Below are 17,558 nucleotides of genomic sequence, written 5' to 3' on the forward strand. Positions count from 1 at the left end.
TAAAGGGAAAGCGTACACAAGAAGATCACGCTGCTTGGTGAAGAACACCAGCCCTGTGGGCCGTCGGGGAGGCCAGCCACGAAGATTCCCCGGGGAGGCAGCCCGCGGGTGGCACCCGCACCAAGGACATTGGTCATGACTTTACTTTGGGTCATGAGTAGTCATGGAGGTGATTTTTTCATTACTTCATTAGGTTAATATTTTAAATGAGAGGGAAAGAAAAACAACAACAACTTGCATACGGACTAACATGGTTTTACTGTTTGGCCACATGTGGAATCCCAACATGCGGGTACAGAATCAGGGTGCAGCTCCAGGTTCTCACAGGGCCAAAATCAACTTTACTTTTCTTTCAATGCTTTTTTTTTGTTTTTCCTACAACATTAATTATTTTATTTCAATTCTGTCTACGGTCCCAGGTCAGAATTCAGTTATTAAAAACACTTAGTTGATGCAAACGGTGGTTTGATACAACACACAAAATGGGTGTGTGATGTGTTTCACACAACAGACAGTGGACTCAAGGGGAAAACATTCCCTCAGAGGCAAGACGCCTCGTTAATTGCCAATGGAATCATGGAACTCAAATATCATAACTGCTTTTACCTGGAGTATATCATAACTGATTCTTACTAACATCAGTTCATATTTGAAGCAAATACTTGTCATGATTTAAGACTTGTTTGCATACAACTCTGAGTAGTGCATCTTAATGTTATACATATCCATATCGCATGAAGAATGCATGGGATTGCATACAAAGATGAGCTGTACGACTATATATGAAGACAACAACTACAGTTTTCACAGCACTGCCATTGGTTAATTTTAAAATATTCAAACATTGTTTGTAAAAAAAAGAAGAGTTGAACTTAAAACTATACTATGAAAAAAATCATCCTAAGTGAACCAAATCCATCCTTTTCTTTACTATTCATTGATTTTTAAACTTGATCTCTTTTTTTCTAACACTTTTTCACTAAATGTTATTTTAAGCTCCAGTAGCACGATCCGATTTCGGCTGCCTCTAGGCAAATGAGTTATGATTTGATATCAAGTTCCAAGGAAAATGCTCAAAGTTTTATTTTTCCCCAATTGAATAAACAGTACCATGTATACTATCTCTTGTGTTAGAACAGTGTTGTCTTCACATAGGACTCAAATAATGGTATTAGTCATTCATTTCCTTGAACACATACACCCTATTGCGTGTTGACAGGTTTATAAGGATGCAGTGGCAGCCGTGGGTGCTGGCAAGCTCTAGACGACAGCCTTTGAATCCTTGCAGTCATGAGCCGGGGTGCCTGAGTTAGTCTGCTTATTGTCTGCTTTCTCTCCCAGATGCTTGGCTTGTCTGAAAGATTAATACATTAACAAGAGCTTAAGGTCCAGGGTTGCACATCTTAAGACATGTTTATTAGCAGATGGCACATAAGATTCAAAGGTCACCACAAAAGTGACATTTTAAAGTGAAACAACAATATTTATGCTCAGATAGTCTGCTGATGAGATCATGTGGAAATGTTTTTGATTAAATTAACTTATAAATAGTTGCCAATCTATAGAAAACTTAAAATGCCATTTCTGTCTTCCAAAGGTTTTCTAATCTTACTATTATCAATGTTGCACATTTTACCAAATACTATTTGTTTTTTACATTTCTATGTTAACCATAGAATAAGTTTACCAGGATAATATATAACCCTATAAGTATAATTTTCTAAAATATTTTAAATATCCTACAATTGTTCTCTCACAACATATTTCATAGCAAAAATCTAGGAAATTATGCTTAAAACCTGGAGTACTATTATGTAAGCACAATTGCTGACAAAATTTTCAGACAATATTGACTATCTATGGACTACAAGTTTATTTCTTACATAGCATAACATAACAAAACACCTAATTAAAATAAAAAAGATGAAGTGAACTGCAGAACCAAGAGAAAGAAATCATTTATTTAGTTGTTTTCTGTTTCAATCAGCACCAGCAAAACAAATGGTGCCATTTTGGCAACAATTCGGGTGTGGGAGGGGAGAGGAGGTGACAAATTTGGGTAGCAGACGTTAGCAAAGATGAGAATTATCTCTTCCCAACTTCTCTGCCTCATTTCTCTATTATCCACTCCACTCAGAGTTTGCTGAAGGGGCAATCTGAAGAGACTGCCTTCTGAATATTTGGGGTGATCATTTCTCATGTCATCCTTACTTCTAATCATTCTATTTGCTTTCGGTATGTTTTGTGTTAATTCATCAAAATTTGTACATTAAAAAGCAAATACTAACCCACAAAAATAAAGATTGATAAAGAGAAAATATTTATTAAAAAAAAACCAAGATGATTATGTGTTAGTTTTACAAGAGCAAAAGGATTATGATGGAGTTAGAGATTCAGCTATGGCTGAGGGTTTAGCGACTGTTTAATCCACCATCTCATTTGATAGGTGAGTTCAGGGAGGCTGGATAACTTGTTCAAGGTTACACATGAAGCAAATAACAACCGGGATTCAAACCCAGCGTCCCTGCCTCTAAATCCTGCAGTCTTTCCCCTCTACTACTCTCCTTCCCCCACCCCCTGCCTCCCAACCTTTTACATGTTTTTCAAGAGTTAACAAAGTTTACATTAAATAGTTGAACACATAGGCATAAAAATCCAGAGATAAATGTCATTACAGCTACTCAAATCTTTCACAAATCATTAATAGGAGATTTGTAAGTTGTTTTGGTTATTTCCATTACTTTAGATACACTAACTAATTTAAAAAGCCATTAACATGGTTTTGAATCCTGAGGCAGTTCCCTTTCATTCAGTATGCATTTACTATGTAGATATGTGCCCAGCATTGTGTTAGGGGCTTGGGATACAATGACAAGCCAAAAAACAATCCTTGCCCTCAAGAAGCTCATATTCAATTGCTTTGAGTGGATCACACTTGTATGGAATACCTTTTACAATCATAACTGAGAAGAGAATATCAGAAACCAGAGAAATGACAGAGATGGTACCTACTGTTCAAATGATCCATTTTCAATTTTCATTGCCCCTTCTAGTGGATCAAGACCTTGCTCTGAAAACTGTTTCAAGGCATTTAAAGCAGCCTAGAAAAGAAGAACATTGTGAAAAATTCACTAATTTTAATACAGCAGGAATAACATTGTACATTAAACCAACCACCTTTTGCCATTCTGAATACCCTTTGCCAACTTAAATACACATATGACTATACACCCAAATAATATCTGGGAACGTATATATGATATACTTGAAACTTTCTGTTTTTATATCACATTCTGAATCTTTGCTTCCTCCCTCCACTATGATTCCCTTGTAATAAAGATTTAAAAAGAAAGGGGGGGAAAAAGGGGGAAAAAAAAACAACTAATAATCCACCACATCTGATAATACATGCAATATTCCAGAGAGCAAAGACACTTCGGGTGTCCCCTAAATCTTCAAGCTTTACTAGCTTACAGCTGCACTAATACTTTTGGGACATCCAATATTTTGGAAGGCTAAAAATAGAGTGTTTTCTATTTGCTTTTTACAGTGGAATATATTAATTGGTGAGACACAGTAGATACAGTGTTAGAGATGTGAGGATTTTCCTTGGAGCAAAGGGTCCAAGACCCAGAAGATTTACATAGAATATAGGTTATTCTCCAGCATTTGTGCAAACACCACTAGAGCTTTTATTGGTAAATGCAGAGACAACTAACTTGAGGATGAATTATTCTAAGACGTCTTTCCGAGGAGGGGATGTTTGTCAGTGAAGGCTGCATAGTAACATTCTCTTTTTTTTTTAGCCTTACAGAGTGAGCTTTTCATTTGGACGGCATTCACACCAGCAGCTCCCCCTTTTACCTAGTTCCAGTGGTAGTCAGCTCACTATTATTAGCAAGGGAACTACAAAACAGATAATGGCTATGTGGAGTAAATAGTGTTGTAGAAGGAAGAAGAAATCTGTGAGCTCATCCAAGAGGTTTTGGGAGGCACAACCTTCCACAAGGGCTAGATATTTCTTAGGTGCTGATATACTTTATGATGCGTGGGTTGGTGAAGGGTGTTGACAGGCCGGTGGAGTCCAGGCTGGATATCTGGGAGGCACCAAAAATGCAATAATGATAAGATCTACATAACTTGTTGACACTCTTGTGCACTTTCCAAACTCTCATTTCTCTGAGTAAGAATTCAAGTCTCCCCCCACCTCCAACTTTTTTTTTTTTTAAAGCTTGATTAGAAACTTTCTGTTGAGTCCAGAATAGATGTGAGCAGTCAGGATTGTTTTCATCAGTTAGAAATTCACTGCTACACACTGTGGTCAGCTATAAGTCAGCTCTAAGTGGCTTTGAACAATTGTGGATACCAATAGTCTTTAGCGGCATTTCCCTAACTTTTCTTCAGGGGCAGCTAGGTGGCACAATGGATAGGTTGCCAGGGCCTGGAGTCAGGAGGACCTGAGTTCAAATCTGGCCTTAGACACTTACTAGCTGGCACAAGTCACTTAACTCTGTTTGCCTCAGGTTTTTCATCTGTAAAATGAATTGGAGAAGGAAATGGCAAACCACTCCAGTATCTCTGCCAAGAAAACCCCAAATGAGTTAGGCAGGACTGAACAACACCAAATTTCTTCTTCTTTGTTGGTTTGAAGCTTCTGCTTGTGTCCATGATCCCATCCCTTCCTGTCTCCTCCAGAAGCTTGCCTTTTAGATCACCCTAATTTTCAAACTTTCCTTATCCACTGTTCCTGCTGCCTACACACATGCTCAGATCTCCCTGTTCTTAAGCTCATTATCTTCCCTCCTTCCCCCTGCCCCCATCCATTGCCCAGTTTTTTTTTCTGTTTAACTTCCCTCTTTCTGTCAAGGATACCCCCATTGCTCTAGCTGCCTCATGGAATAAAGACCTGGATTTGAGGATTTACAGAAAACTGGTACTTGGGAAGCTAGTATGAGCATGAACTTTATTACTGCGAAGTACAGCAAATAGGCAAAAACAAAAGCACCACACTCTATATGGCAACACAGACGAGACATTCAGCCACATGTAGGGCCAGAGACACTCATGTGTGGGAGATGTGGAGAGCAGCAAAATCTCACTTGGAGCACACACTTAGAGAAGGGTCTGAGCAGGGAAGTTTTGTACCTTAAAGATAGGCTTGGTTGAGAACAGATAATCAATGTCAGATATGAGAAGGGAGCATTTCTAATCAGACGTAGAAGTGGTAGGGAGATTCCCCAGGGTGTTTATCAATACCAGACTCCAGTGGGCGAGTTTCCCAGCTGGGACCAGAAATTGGTTGAGGGTCTGAATCTATAATTGGGGTGCCCAGAAATGGGTGCTGGTACACAGCTTCTGGGAGCCTGGTCCAATCAGGAGCCATGATAGTTTACAAGTTTGACACAGGGTCAGAATGAGTCAGGACAGTGGAAAAGTAAGTACAGGCTGTCTGTCATAGCTTCTATGTTTTCATTAGGACCACTTAGCCTAAGTGACTCCATAATTGAGTCCTATCATTTGTAACTACAAGATCAAACAACAGATTTCAAAAATCACGATGACTGCAACCATCCTTCTAGTTATCTAGGTCTGCAATGTTAGCATCATCTTTGACTCCTTCTCTCTTCACCCCTCACACCCAATCAGTTGCAAAGTCTTATCAGTTCTATCTTGACAATGTCTCATATCAATCCCCTTATTTCCACACAGATACTGCCCTGGCTCAGGCCCTAATTACTTTGCATCTAGACCATTGCAATAGCCTTTTAACTGGCCAGCCTCCGGTCTTTTTTTTTTCTTCTCTCTGATGTCTTTGACATAGCCACCAGATTGACGTCCATAAAGCACAGGTGTGAGCATGTCACTCCCCTCCTCAAGAAGCTCCAGTGGCTCCCTTTTATATCTACAATAAGAGACAAACTTCTCAGTTTAGCCATTAAAGCCCTTTACCATCAGGTTCTAGCTTACCTTTTGGGGCTTACTGCACATTACTCTTCTTCATGCACCCCACATTCTAGCCAAACTGGCATGCTCGTGGTTCCTTAGATGGGAGTCCATTTCCTTCCTTTGGCTTTTACACAGGCTGTCCACCATGCTTCATCATTCAATCCCCTCTTCACCTCAACTCCATCTGATAGAATCCCTAGTTTCCTTTAAAGCTCAGCTCACAAACTACCTCTTACAGTTTAGTACCTGGCTCTCGGTCACTCCTCCCACCTTTCCCTCAAATAAGGTGACTTCAACAAATATATTGTTACTCCCTCAAATACCCTAACCTTCTTCCCCTGACCTCCTCCTCCACCCCACCTCAGCTACCCACAGTGATGGCCATACCCCTTGATCTTGCCATAACCCATAAGTGTTCTGCTTCCATGTCCACGAACTCTGGAAATTTTTTCGTCTGATCACAATCTCCTGTCATTTTACCTCTTCCTCTGTCTTGGGAAAGAAGGACTACAAACCCTGTCCTTTGTCCTCACCATGACCTCCAATCCCTCTGCCCCTCAGTTATTTTGCAGGCCATAACACTGGTACTGGCTACACTCTCTTTTCTTCCACAATGTGAGCCTTTGGTGAACCAATTCAAATCTACACTGTCCTTTCTCTTGATTCACTTGCCCCTTATCCTATCAAAGACCTTGCCCTTCCAAGCCTCTGCGTTGGATTACTCCCTCCATCTGCTGCTGAACAAAGCTGGAGAAAATTATGAAGCCATGTTGATTGGCTTACATACATATTTATATGACATAATTTCAACTGAAGGCAAGGCAATTCTTATACATCTTCCTAATCAATTCACTATCCCACTTACCACAGCTACCCTCCCCACCCTCTCAGCTGAGAACATTATCTCATATTTCACTGAAAAAATGGAGGCCATTTGCTAAGAGCTCCCTCTTCTCCCTTCCTCATCTTATATCACCCAGGTGCCTTCTGACACTATCTCTCCTTCACTCCTGTCTCACAGGAAAAGGTGACTTCCTCCTTGCCTAGCCTAACCCTCTACAAATGACTCCATCTCATCCCATATTCTCCAGCAGTCTGCCCCCTTTATTATCCCTACTCTCTCACTACTGTTCAATCTCTCCCTGTCTACTGGAAGCTTTTCTACTGCCCACAAACATTCTAATATCTCCCTCATCCTAAATAAACCCTCCCATGATCTATCTATCCCTGATAGATATTATCCCCTATCTTTCCTCCCTTTTATCACTAACTTCCTTGAGGAGTCTGTCTACAATTTATCCCTTCATTTCCTTTCACTTACTCTCTTCTCAACATATTGTGCTCTGGTTTAGACCTCATCATGCAACCAAAATTACTCTTTCCAACATTACCAAGGATCTCTTAAATGCCACATATAATGGCCTTTTTTCAATCCTCATCCTTCTTCACTGTTCTGTAGCCTTTGTCACTGCTGGCCACCCTCTTCTCTCCCAAACTCTCTTCTCTCTAAAGTTTTTGTGACACTGCTCTCTTGCTTCACCTCTTACCTGACTGCTCCTTTTCAGTCTCTTTTTCTGTATCTTCATTGAAATGCTACAACACCTGCTAACGGTGGGTGGCTCTGGCTTAGGCCTTTTCCTCTTCTCTCTCTATGGGAAGCTTATTAGCTCCCATAGATTCAATTAAATCACTACGCTGATGATTCTTATCATCTTATCCAACCCTATCCAAAGCTACTTATCTATCCCTAATTTTTGTCCTGACCTCTAGCCTTACATATCTAATTGCCTATTGGACATCTCAAACTGGATGTCCCATAGATATATTAAATACTTCACTCTCTCTCATCACACCCCTTCTCCAACCCCCTTACCAAATCTGCCAAGTCCTACCATTTCTACCTTCAAAACATCTCTTATATTTGTCCCTTTCTGCTATTACCACTGCCACCACCCCAGTGAAGGAACTCATCACCTCACAATGGACTGAAGAAATAGACTGCTGGTTGGTTTTCCTGAGCCATTTCTCCCCACTCCACTCTATCATCTACTCAGCTATCAAAATGATCTTCATAAAGTGCAATGGTGACCACTGTTTAATAATCACGTCCAGTAGCTCCTGATGATTTTCAGTATCAAATATAAAATCCTTTGCTTGGCTTTGGAAGTCTTTTATAACTTGACTCCTTCCTACCTTTCTGTTTTTCTTCCATCTTATCTCACCCTTTACTTCTCCATCCTCCAAAATCTGTGATCCAGGGGCTTCTAGACTGTTTTTTGCACACAACACTCCACCTCTGGCTGGGGAATTTTCTACTACGGTTGGAATTTTTTCCCTCTTTATTGTCTCCTCCTGATTTCCCAGGCTTCCTTCAAGTCTCAGCTAAAGTTCCATGTTTTACAGGAAACCTTTTTGAGTCCTCCTTAATCTTAGTACCTTCCTTTTAAGACTATTTTCAATTTGCCTTGTATATATCTTGTTTTTTCATATTTGTTTGCATGTTGCTCCCCATTAGACTGTGAACTCTTTGATAGTGGGGTTTTAAAAATTAATTAATTAATTATACTTCCACAAGATTTTATGTTCCAATTTTCTCCCCATCTCTCCCCTCCCCCCAACCCAAGACGGCATGCATTCTGAATACCTCTTCCCCTGATCTGCCCTCCCTTCTATCACCCCCCTCAGCTTCTCTTATCACCTTCCCCTTCTATTTTCCTATAGGGCAGGATAGATTTCTTATACCCCATTGCCTGTATACCTTCTTTTCCAGTTGCATGTAAAAACAATTTTTAACATTTGTTTTTAAAACTTTGGGTTCCAAATTCATTCCCTTCCTCTCTGCCCACCAACCCTCTTTGAGAAGGCAAGCAACTCAATACAGGTTATACAAGTGTAGTCATGCAAAACACTTCCATAATGCCATGTTGTAAAAAACTAACTATATTTCCCTTCATCCTATCCTGCCCCTCATTTGTTCTATTCTCTCCTTTGATCCTGTCCCTCCTCAAAAGTGTTTGCTTCTGATTACCCCTCCCCCAATCTGCCCTCCCTTCTATCATTCCCCCCTCTCTTATCCCCCTCACCCCTATTTTCCTGTAGGGTAAAATAGATTTCCATACCCAATTGAGTGTGTATGTTATTCCTTCTTTAAGCTAAATCTGATGAGAGTAAGATTCATTCATTCCCTCTCACAATCCTCTCTCAGCTCTTAATTTTATTTTTTAGATATCATACCCTCATATTCAACTCACCCTGTGCCCTCTGTCTATATATTTTCCCTCCAACTACCCTAATACCGAGAAAGATCTCATGAGTCACAAGTATCATCTTTCCATGTAGGAATGTAAACAGTTCAACTTTAATAAGTTCCTTATGATTTCTCTTTCCTGTTTACCTTTTCATGCTTCTCTTGAGTCTTATATTTGAAAGTCAAATTTTCTATTCAGCTTTGGTCTGTTCATCAAGAATGCTTGAAAGTACTCTATTTCACTGAATGTCCATTTTTTCCCCTGAAGAATTATACTCAGTTTTGCTGGGTAGGTGATTCTTGGTTTTAATTCTAGCTCCTTTGACCTCCAGAATACCATATTCCAAGCCCTCTGGTCCCTTAATGTAGACACTGCAAAATCTTGTGTTATCCTGATTGTGTTTCCACAATACTTGAATTGTTTCTTTCTGGCTGCTTGCAGTATTTTCTCCTTGACCTGGGAACTCTGGAATTTGGCTATAATATTCCTAGGGGTTTTCCTTTGTGGATCTCTTTCAGGAGGTGATCAGTGGGTTCTTTCCATTTCTGTTTTACCCTCTGGTTCTAGAACATCATAGCAGTTTTCCTTGATAATTACTTGAAAGATGATGTCTAGGCTCTTTTTTTGATCATGGCTCTCAGGTAGTAAAATAATTTTAAAATTATCTCTCCTGGATCTATTCACCAGGTCAGTTGTTTTTCCAATAAGATATTTCACATTGTCTTCTATTTTTTTCATTCTTTTGGTTTTGTTTTATAGTTTCTTGATTTCTCATAAAGTCATTAGCTTCCATTTGCTCCATTCTAATTTTTAAGGAATCATTTTCTTCAGTGAGCTTTTGGACTTCCTTTTCCATTTGGCTAATTCTGCTTTTTAAGACATTCTTCTCCTCATTGGTGTTTTGGACCTCTTTTGCCATTTGGGTTAGGCTATTTTTTTAAGGTGTTATTTTCTTCAGTATTTTTTGGGGTCTCCTTTAGCAAGCTGTGACTAGTTTTTCATGATTTTCTTGCATCACTCTCATTTCTCTTCCCAGTTTTCCTTCTACTTCTCTTACTTGCTTCTCAAAATCCTTTTTTGAGCTCTTCCATGGCCTGGGACTGATTCCTATTTTTCTTGGAGGCTTTGGATATAGGAGCTTTGACTTTGTTGTCTTCTTCTGCTTCTCTATTTTGATCTTCTTTGTCACCAAAGTAAGATTCTATGGTCTGACTTTTTTGCACAGTTTGCTCATGATCCCAGCCAATTACTCAACTATTAAACTCTTTGTCAAGTAGGGATCTGCTTCCAGTGTGGAGAATGTACTGTCCCAAGCTTTAGGGGTTTTTTGCAGCTGTTTTCAGAGATACTTCTAGGGACCTATAAATTTTCAGTTCTTCCAAGTTGGTACGATCAGAGGCAAGGTGTCTACTCCTTTCCTGGCCTGTGCTCTAGTCCATGAGTGACCACAAGCAGCCTCTTCTGCTTTGGAACTGTGAGGAGGATTCCCTCTCTACTGCCACTATAAGCCTCACCATGCCAGCACTCCTCCTCACCCCAGGCCTACCACCCAGAGCTACAACTCACCTAGGTGACAATGACCTTTTCTTGTTTTTACTCCCTACTCTTTCATTCCCATCTACCTCAGCCCTTCTTGTCCTTATCCTGCTCTGCCCTCCCTTTCCAGTGTACTTTCTGGAACCTTCTATTGTAAGCACATTTCCCTTCATCTCCTGCTTTTCAATCTCCTGCATTCATGGGTACCTGATTCCCATCAGAAGGCATTGCATCATTGGCCACCTTCTTTAGCACTTGACGTACTTTCTTTTATGTTCCCCAACAAACTAGGCTAGGAGAAATGTGCAGTTTCTTTGAGGAAATTAGGAAATTAGTGCTAAAGTTGCTGATTTAAACTGTTAACTTTTGGTTCTGCATCTTGCAAAGAAACAGCAATTCTGGACACAAATGAGCCACTTAGGTTAGGTAAGCCCAAGAAAACCCTATCACAATGCCTCCTCAAACATCCTTGATTCCTTCTTTACAAGCCTCTTCAATTCCCAGGACCTGTACTTTCACTCCAACTCAGCCACACAAAGGAATGGTTATAGCCTTAATTTGATCTTTGGCCTCACTTCCATCATTTAAAACATTGAAATTTCTCTAACCACAATCTCTTCTCTCTCCTGTGTCACCCTTTCCCTAAACCAATCCTTGGTCTTTATTTCAACCTCCAGTAAATCCATTTCTCCCTGTTCTAGTCCATCATCTCTATTAGGGCCTTGATTATTTTTCCTTGCTACTTTGGCCCTATGGTTAACCAGTTCAATTATATATTGTCCTCTTCTCTCAAAGACCTAATCACTCACACCTCAATCCTGAGTTACCCCTACCATCCACCTTCTTGACTCCTACTCAAATGATGTTCAAGGAAGTCACACAGCTAAGACAACTTGGTCCACTAACTACTGCTACACAGAAATCTTATTTTTCCCTAATTGATTATCATACTTTCCCAAAGTGGCTATTACAAAACTTTTTTTCCTTCCTCAGGCCTTACATACCATTCCTCCCTAGAGAGAGGCCATCTGCCGTGAGATTCTTTTTCTTCCCTATTAAACACCTCACATTCCCTTGACATCATTTCCCATTTTTCCTTCTTTTGTTCTAGTCTCTGATAAAGAAGTGGACCTTTTTATCAACCGTGCTCCCCTCCCCCAATTTCATTCTTGCCCTTAATCCTATTCCCTCTAGTTTCCTCTGGAAGCTTGGCCCTTTGATTATCCCTCATGTCAACTCTAATCTCCAATTTTCCCTTCCCTGATACCTACAAACGTGGCTAGATCTCCCACATTCTTAAAAAAATCTTCAAATGACCTATCATCCCCTTAAGCTACTGCCCTATAGCTCTTCTCTTTCACAGCCAGATTCCTGGAAGAAGTTCTTTTTCATTCATCACTTCCACTTCCTTACCCCCAATTCACCTTGATCCTTTGCAATCTCACCATTCAACTGAAATTGATCTTTCCAAGGCTACCAATTATTTCTAAATTATTAAATCCAATGACCTTCTCTTAAGTATCATTCATTTTGATCCATCTGGAGCATCTGACACCTACTGGACACTTTCTCTTCTTGGTTACTACCTCCTACCTGGGTTTTCATGACACACATCTCTCCTGGTTCTACATCTCCTTGCTTGGCCACTCTTCAGTTTGCTTCTCTGATGCATTATCCATGTCCCATCCTATACTATAGCTGGGCTCTCTTCTATTCTTTCTGTGCTCTACTTTGGTTATCTAACCAACTACCATCATGCTTATGCAAAAGATCACCAGATCTAGGGGCAGCTAGGTGGCACAGTGGATAGAGCACTGGCTCTGGAGTCAGGAGGACCTGAGTTCAAATCTGGTCTCAGACACATAACACTTACTAGCTGTGTGACCCTCGTCAAGTCACTTAACCCCATTGCCTAGCAAAAACAAAAAACAAACAAAAAAAAAGATCACCAGATCTATATATCTAGCCTGAAGTTCTCTACTGAGTTCCTTTAAATTTTTGTACTGTGCTGAAAACACCTTTCTGCCAGGCCTATAGGACATTAATCTGTTGGTTTTTTAAAATTTTACTGCTTTGTGTTTATTTTGTTTTAAAATCAGTAAGTAATAAGCAAATTGCAGTGTAGAGGAAATTCTCTCACCTCAGAGTTTCCTGTGCCAATGAAATACTGGGTCTCATACCTATCCCTTCCCATTCCTAGGCAAATGGCTCCTAGACTTATATATCCAGCCTTGATTTCTCTTCTGAACAACCACCAGGTTTGGAACTTTCTTCACATATCCAATATGTATCCAATAAACATTTATAACACATTCAAAATAGAACTAACCATCTTTTCCCCTGAAGCCACATCTTCTAATTCCCTGTTTCTGTTCTAACCATTATCTTTCCAATAATCCAGGTTCACAACCCAGGAGTCATTCCCAATTCTCATCACCTTCTATATTCAATTAGTTTCCCAAATCTTGTCAGTTGTATCTCCACAACATATCTTTGCAATTACATGGCCTTAATTCTGGGCTTCAATACCTCTCACCTATGCTACTGCAAAAGTCACAACTGGCCATCCAACTTCTAGTCTCTTTCATGTCTAATCCATCTTCCAAAGAGCTGGCAAAATAATTCTCCTGAAGTACAGGTCTGTCTATATATTTTCCCACTCAAGAATTTCAAGGACTCCCTGTTGTCTTTAAGAAAGATACAAACTCCTATTTTATTTTAAAATCTTTTTAAAAATAAAAAAAACTTCTTAAAACTTTTAAAATCTTTTTTTGCTCTTTTAAAGAATCTTTTTAACTCTTCTAGAAATTCTTGCTGGGATTGTGTCCAATCTGTATTTTTTTCCCCTCTGAGGCTTTGCTTATAGATGTTTTCAAGTCACCATCTTCTTCTGTGTTTGGGTCTTGAGCTCCCCTGTCACCATAGTAGCTTTTGGTGGTCAGGTTCTTTTTTCGTGTGTGCTCATTTTCCCAGTATACTTGACTTTGGATGTTATGTTAGCACTGGGCTCTGTTCACCTCTGGGGGAGAGCTTCTTTTATGTGTTTCTGCTGCCCTCACAGCTCACTGTGGGGGCTTGTAAGTTTTCAGTGTTTCCAAAGTGGTGTGATCTGTGAAGAGGTCTGTTCACTGCTGTCATGCTCTACACTTTCCAAATTCCTGATTCAGTTTGGTCTGTTGGCTTGTGTGAGGTTGAGTTTCCATAGACTGCTGCTGGACTGGACACAGTTAGGTAGTTGTGAGGTTCTACATGTACAGAGAGACTGAACTGCTTGCTCCCTTGTAGTTTTGGTGTCCTGGTTTATTACACTGTAGGCTTATATGCACAGCTAAAGGCTAGAGCTGAGCCCCCTCTCTGTTCTTGGGCTCAGAGCCACACATCTGTTTTTGGAACTTGTTTCTTGCTCCATACACAGGAAGGGCCCCTTCTCCCTCATAACCGCTCGTCTCTGCACTAGAACTGTGACTTGGAAGTGAGTAACGGGCTGCCAGATGGCATCCATTCCTGCTCCCAGTACTAATGCAGCGGTCTCCTGCGATCTCTTTCTGTCTAGATGCTTAGTCCCATTACCATCCTGGGGTGCTGGGGTGCTAGGTTGCTCCTTGCGGATGCTGCCACTGGTTGCTGCAGTGCTGCTGAGCTAGGCTCCAGGTTACCACCCAGTGTCTGTACACCTCTCTATCTTCCTAAGGCGCTTTGGGTTATAAAAATAGCTCACACTGACTTTTTCTTGGCTTTCCTGATCAGAATTCAGTTTGGTGAGCTTTCTAGGTTGTTGTAGAGGAGGTTCTGGAGGAACTAAGGGGAAAATGCTATCCTCTCACTCTACCATCTTGACTCCAACCCCTAAGATACAAACTCCTTATCTTGGTAATTAAAGCCCTTCAAAATCTGGCTCCATCTTATCTTCATAGGCACATTTCATATTATTTTCCTTCATACACTATTGCAGCCAAAATGGTTTACTTGCTATTCCAAAAATCTGGCATTCTGTCTTCTATTTCCATCAACCAATCAATCAACAAACATTTTTTAAAGTGCCTACTACGTTCCAGGCACTGTACCGTGGGATAAAAAATACAAAAAAAAATGGGACAATTCTTACACTCAAGTTTACATTCTATTGGTGGAAAGAAGGCAATGTGTACATATATAATTATATACAGTATAAATACTGAATGAATACAATGTAGTTCGTAAGGAAGGTACTAACAACAGAGGCAGGGGCATCAGTTTAGGTTTGGTATAGGAGGTAGTACCTGATCTGCAGTTTGAAGGAAAAGGGATTCTGTAAGATTGGAGGTAAAAAGGTAACACAGACTTTCTCCCATGCTTGGAATGAACTTTTTTCTTACCCTCTACATCTTAGAATCCCTACCTTCCTTCAAGTCCAAGCTCACATACTTCCTAGGAGAAGCCCTTTCTGATCCTCTTAGTTGTCAGCTTTCTCTCCCTTCTTAAATGATCATGTATGTACAGATCTGTTCATATGTTGTTTTCCTTTCATAGAATCTAAGCTCCCTGAAGGCACGGACTGTTTAAAAAATACTATCTTTGAATCCTCAGCACCTAGTAGAGTGCCTTGCACAAAGCAGATGCTAAATAAATGCTTCTTGTTTTGAACTGGAATGGAAGCAAGCTTTGGAAGTAAGGCATTCCATTAATTGAAGACCTGGCATGGAATGATTATGAAACCCTTAGATACCACAATCTGACTCAGCCCAATAAATCAATGGCACCTGTTCTAATTTCATATCAAATCTCTAATCTCTAATTGTATATACATAATCAAGTCCGGATCTCAGAAAATATGCTAAGTATTTCAGCTCCTGCAAAATTTTGTGAAATTTTTTCCCTTATATTTTATTTCTCTCATACACTGTCAAACTGGCTGTCATCACTTAAGGAATTTTATGCAGGGCTGCCAGCAGGCTGTAAAGGCAGTACTATCTTTCATTCAGCACTACAAACATTATCTGGATTTGTCTATAGTTACTCCCTCACCAACATATGTTTACGTAATTTAAATGTACCTCCAAATTCCAAATGTTCTTAATCACTACAATCTACAGACAATTTATAGACAAGGATACAATTATCTATAAGGTCTTTTTTATCTATCTCATCTATCTATGAAGTCTTTATTTATAATATGCTAAAATGTTATGAAGATGGTTTAACAATTTAACAATTCCTGAATAAAACTGAAAAAAACTATTTCGCTTCCCTAACAACCTTCACGAACTGTTTTTCTTCTGCCAGTTCCTCTAGAGAGAGAGGAAATAATGTAGTTTCTCCTTAGTATTGGATTTGGAGTCAGGGAGACCTGGGTTCAAATTCTACCTCTGATACTTTACATCCAGGGCCATCTGACCTCTGAATCTCAATTTCCTCAACTGTAAAATGGTAATTAAGAATACCTGTGCTACCTACCTCATAGGGTTGTTGTTAGGCTCAAATGAGATAATGTATATAAAAGTGCTTTGCAAATATTAAAGGATAATGTAAACATAAATATTATTATTAGATGGAGTTAGGCAAAAAGAAGCTAGAATTTCTTGTCTCATTTAAAAAGACAGTCACCTACAGACTTGTGAAAAATACTGTTCAAGTAATTTGAAGATGCCCACAGAATATAATCACTACCATTTGTTTTGTAGATACCTGGCATTTCCAAGAAGTCACAAAATTCAACGAGTATGGTGAGTAGGATACCTTTGTGTATAATGCATGAGGAGAAGGAAAGCTTACTCCTCAGGTGAGAAGACCTCAGACTACAGATGTGCTAAGGTACAGCATATCCCTGGAGGAAAGGCTGCTAGGGGCCAAGCCAAGAATTTTCTAGTTGCCCCAAAGTAATCGTTTCTATCACTCAGTAACTTCTCTTCCTTTGAGAGAATGCTATTCATACGCTACTCGTATCTACCACCCAATAATCCTGGTAGTTGTCTACAGACCCTGAGGTGACTCTCCTTCCTTCCTCAACGAGTGTGATACCTGGCTTACACTTTTTCTCTCTTCTCTAACTCCTGCCCTCATATACTAGGGGACACTGACTCTTCCTCAAATTCCCTAACCACTTAGCTCCTCAAACTACCTCTTATGAGCTACTCCTTCACCACACCTCAGCTATACACAAGGATGGTAATACCCTTGATCTTGTCATCACTCACAAATGTACCACTTCCAAGTTGAAGAATTCTGAAATCCCCTTATCTGACCACAATCTATTGGTTTTTTATCTCTCTCTCTCTGTGTTCCCTTCCATAACCCTACTCTTTACCTGTACCATGACCTCTAATCTCTTGATCCCTCAATTCTCTCCTAGGCTATCTTCCCTGTATTAGCCACTTTCTCCTCTTCTCCCTATCTAGACTTGCTGAACCAATTCAACTCTACACCATCCTCTTCTCTTGAATCCCTAACTCCCAATTATGCCCAGCCAAGCCTTAGCCTTACATCACTCCCACCATTTATTGCCTTTGCACCTACACAAGTGCTCCTGAACACAGGTGGAGCAAAACATGCAACCATTCTGACTGGGTCCACTACAAATCTATGTTACACAACCTCAACTGGGCCCTTGTTGCTGTCAGGCAATCCTACTCTACCTCCCTAATCAACACACTACCCCACTCTCCAACAGCAGCTCTTTCAAACCTTTTCATCCCTCTTCAAACCTCCTATGGCTCCCCCTCCCCCCACTTGCTCATTTGAGAACCTTGCCTCATATTTTACAGAAAAAATTAAGGCCATCCATCATGAACTTTCTCTTCTCCCCTCCTCCTCATCTATCACTCAGGTGCCTTCTACTTTCTCCTCCTTCAC

The 17,558-nt window shown here is 40.1% G+C and overlaps 1 protein-coding gene across 3 annotated transcripts in view; it reads right to left on the reverse strand.

Moving 5' to 3' along the window:
- Positions 1–239: 239 nt before the first annotated feature.
- LOC114054266 (double-stranded RNA-binding protein Staufen homolog 2-like) overlaps positions 240–17,558 on the reverse strand; it is a 405,344-nt gene continuing 388,025 nt past the window's right edge. For all 3 annotated transcript variants that reach the window (XM_027877452.1, XM_027877453.1, XM_027877454.1), the window contains 2 exons: positions 3,013–3,101; positions 240–1,354 (listed from right to left, as the gene is read on the reverse strand). In XM_027877452.1, the coding sequence (XP_027733253.1) occupies positions 1,261–1,354; positions 3,013–3,101 (183 nt within the window). In that variant the 3' untranslated portion in view covers positions 240–1,260. The remainder of the gene's footprint in view (positions 1,355–3,012; positions 3,102–17,558) is intronic.

Source organism: Vombatus ursinus, unplaced genomic scaffold, assembly GCF_900497805.2.
Source record: "Vombatus ursinus unplaced genomic scaffold, bare-nosed wombat genome assembly UNPS02014812.1, whole genome shotgun sequence".
Lineage (NCBI taxonomy): Eukaryota > Metazoa > Chordata > Mammalia > Diprotodontia > Vombatidae > Vombatus > Vombatus ursinus.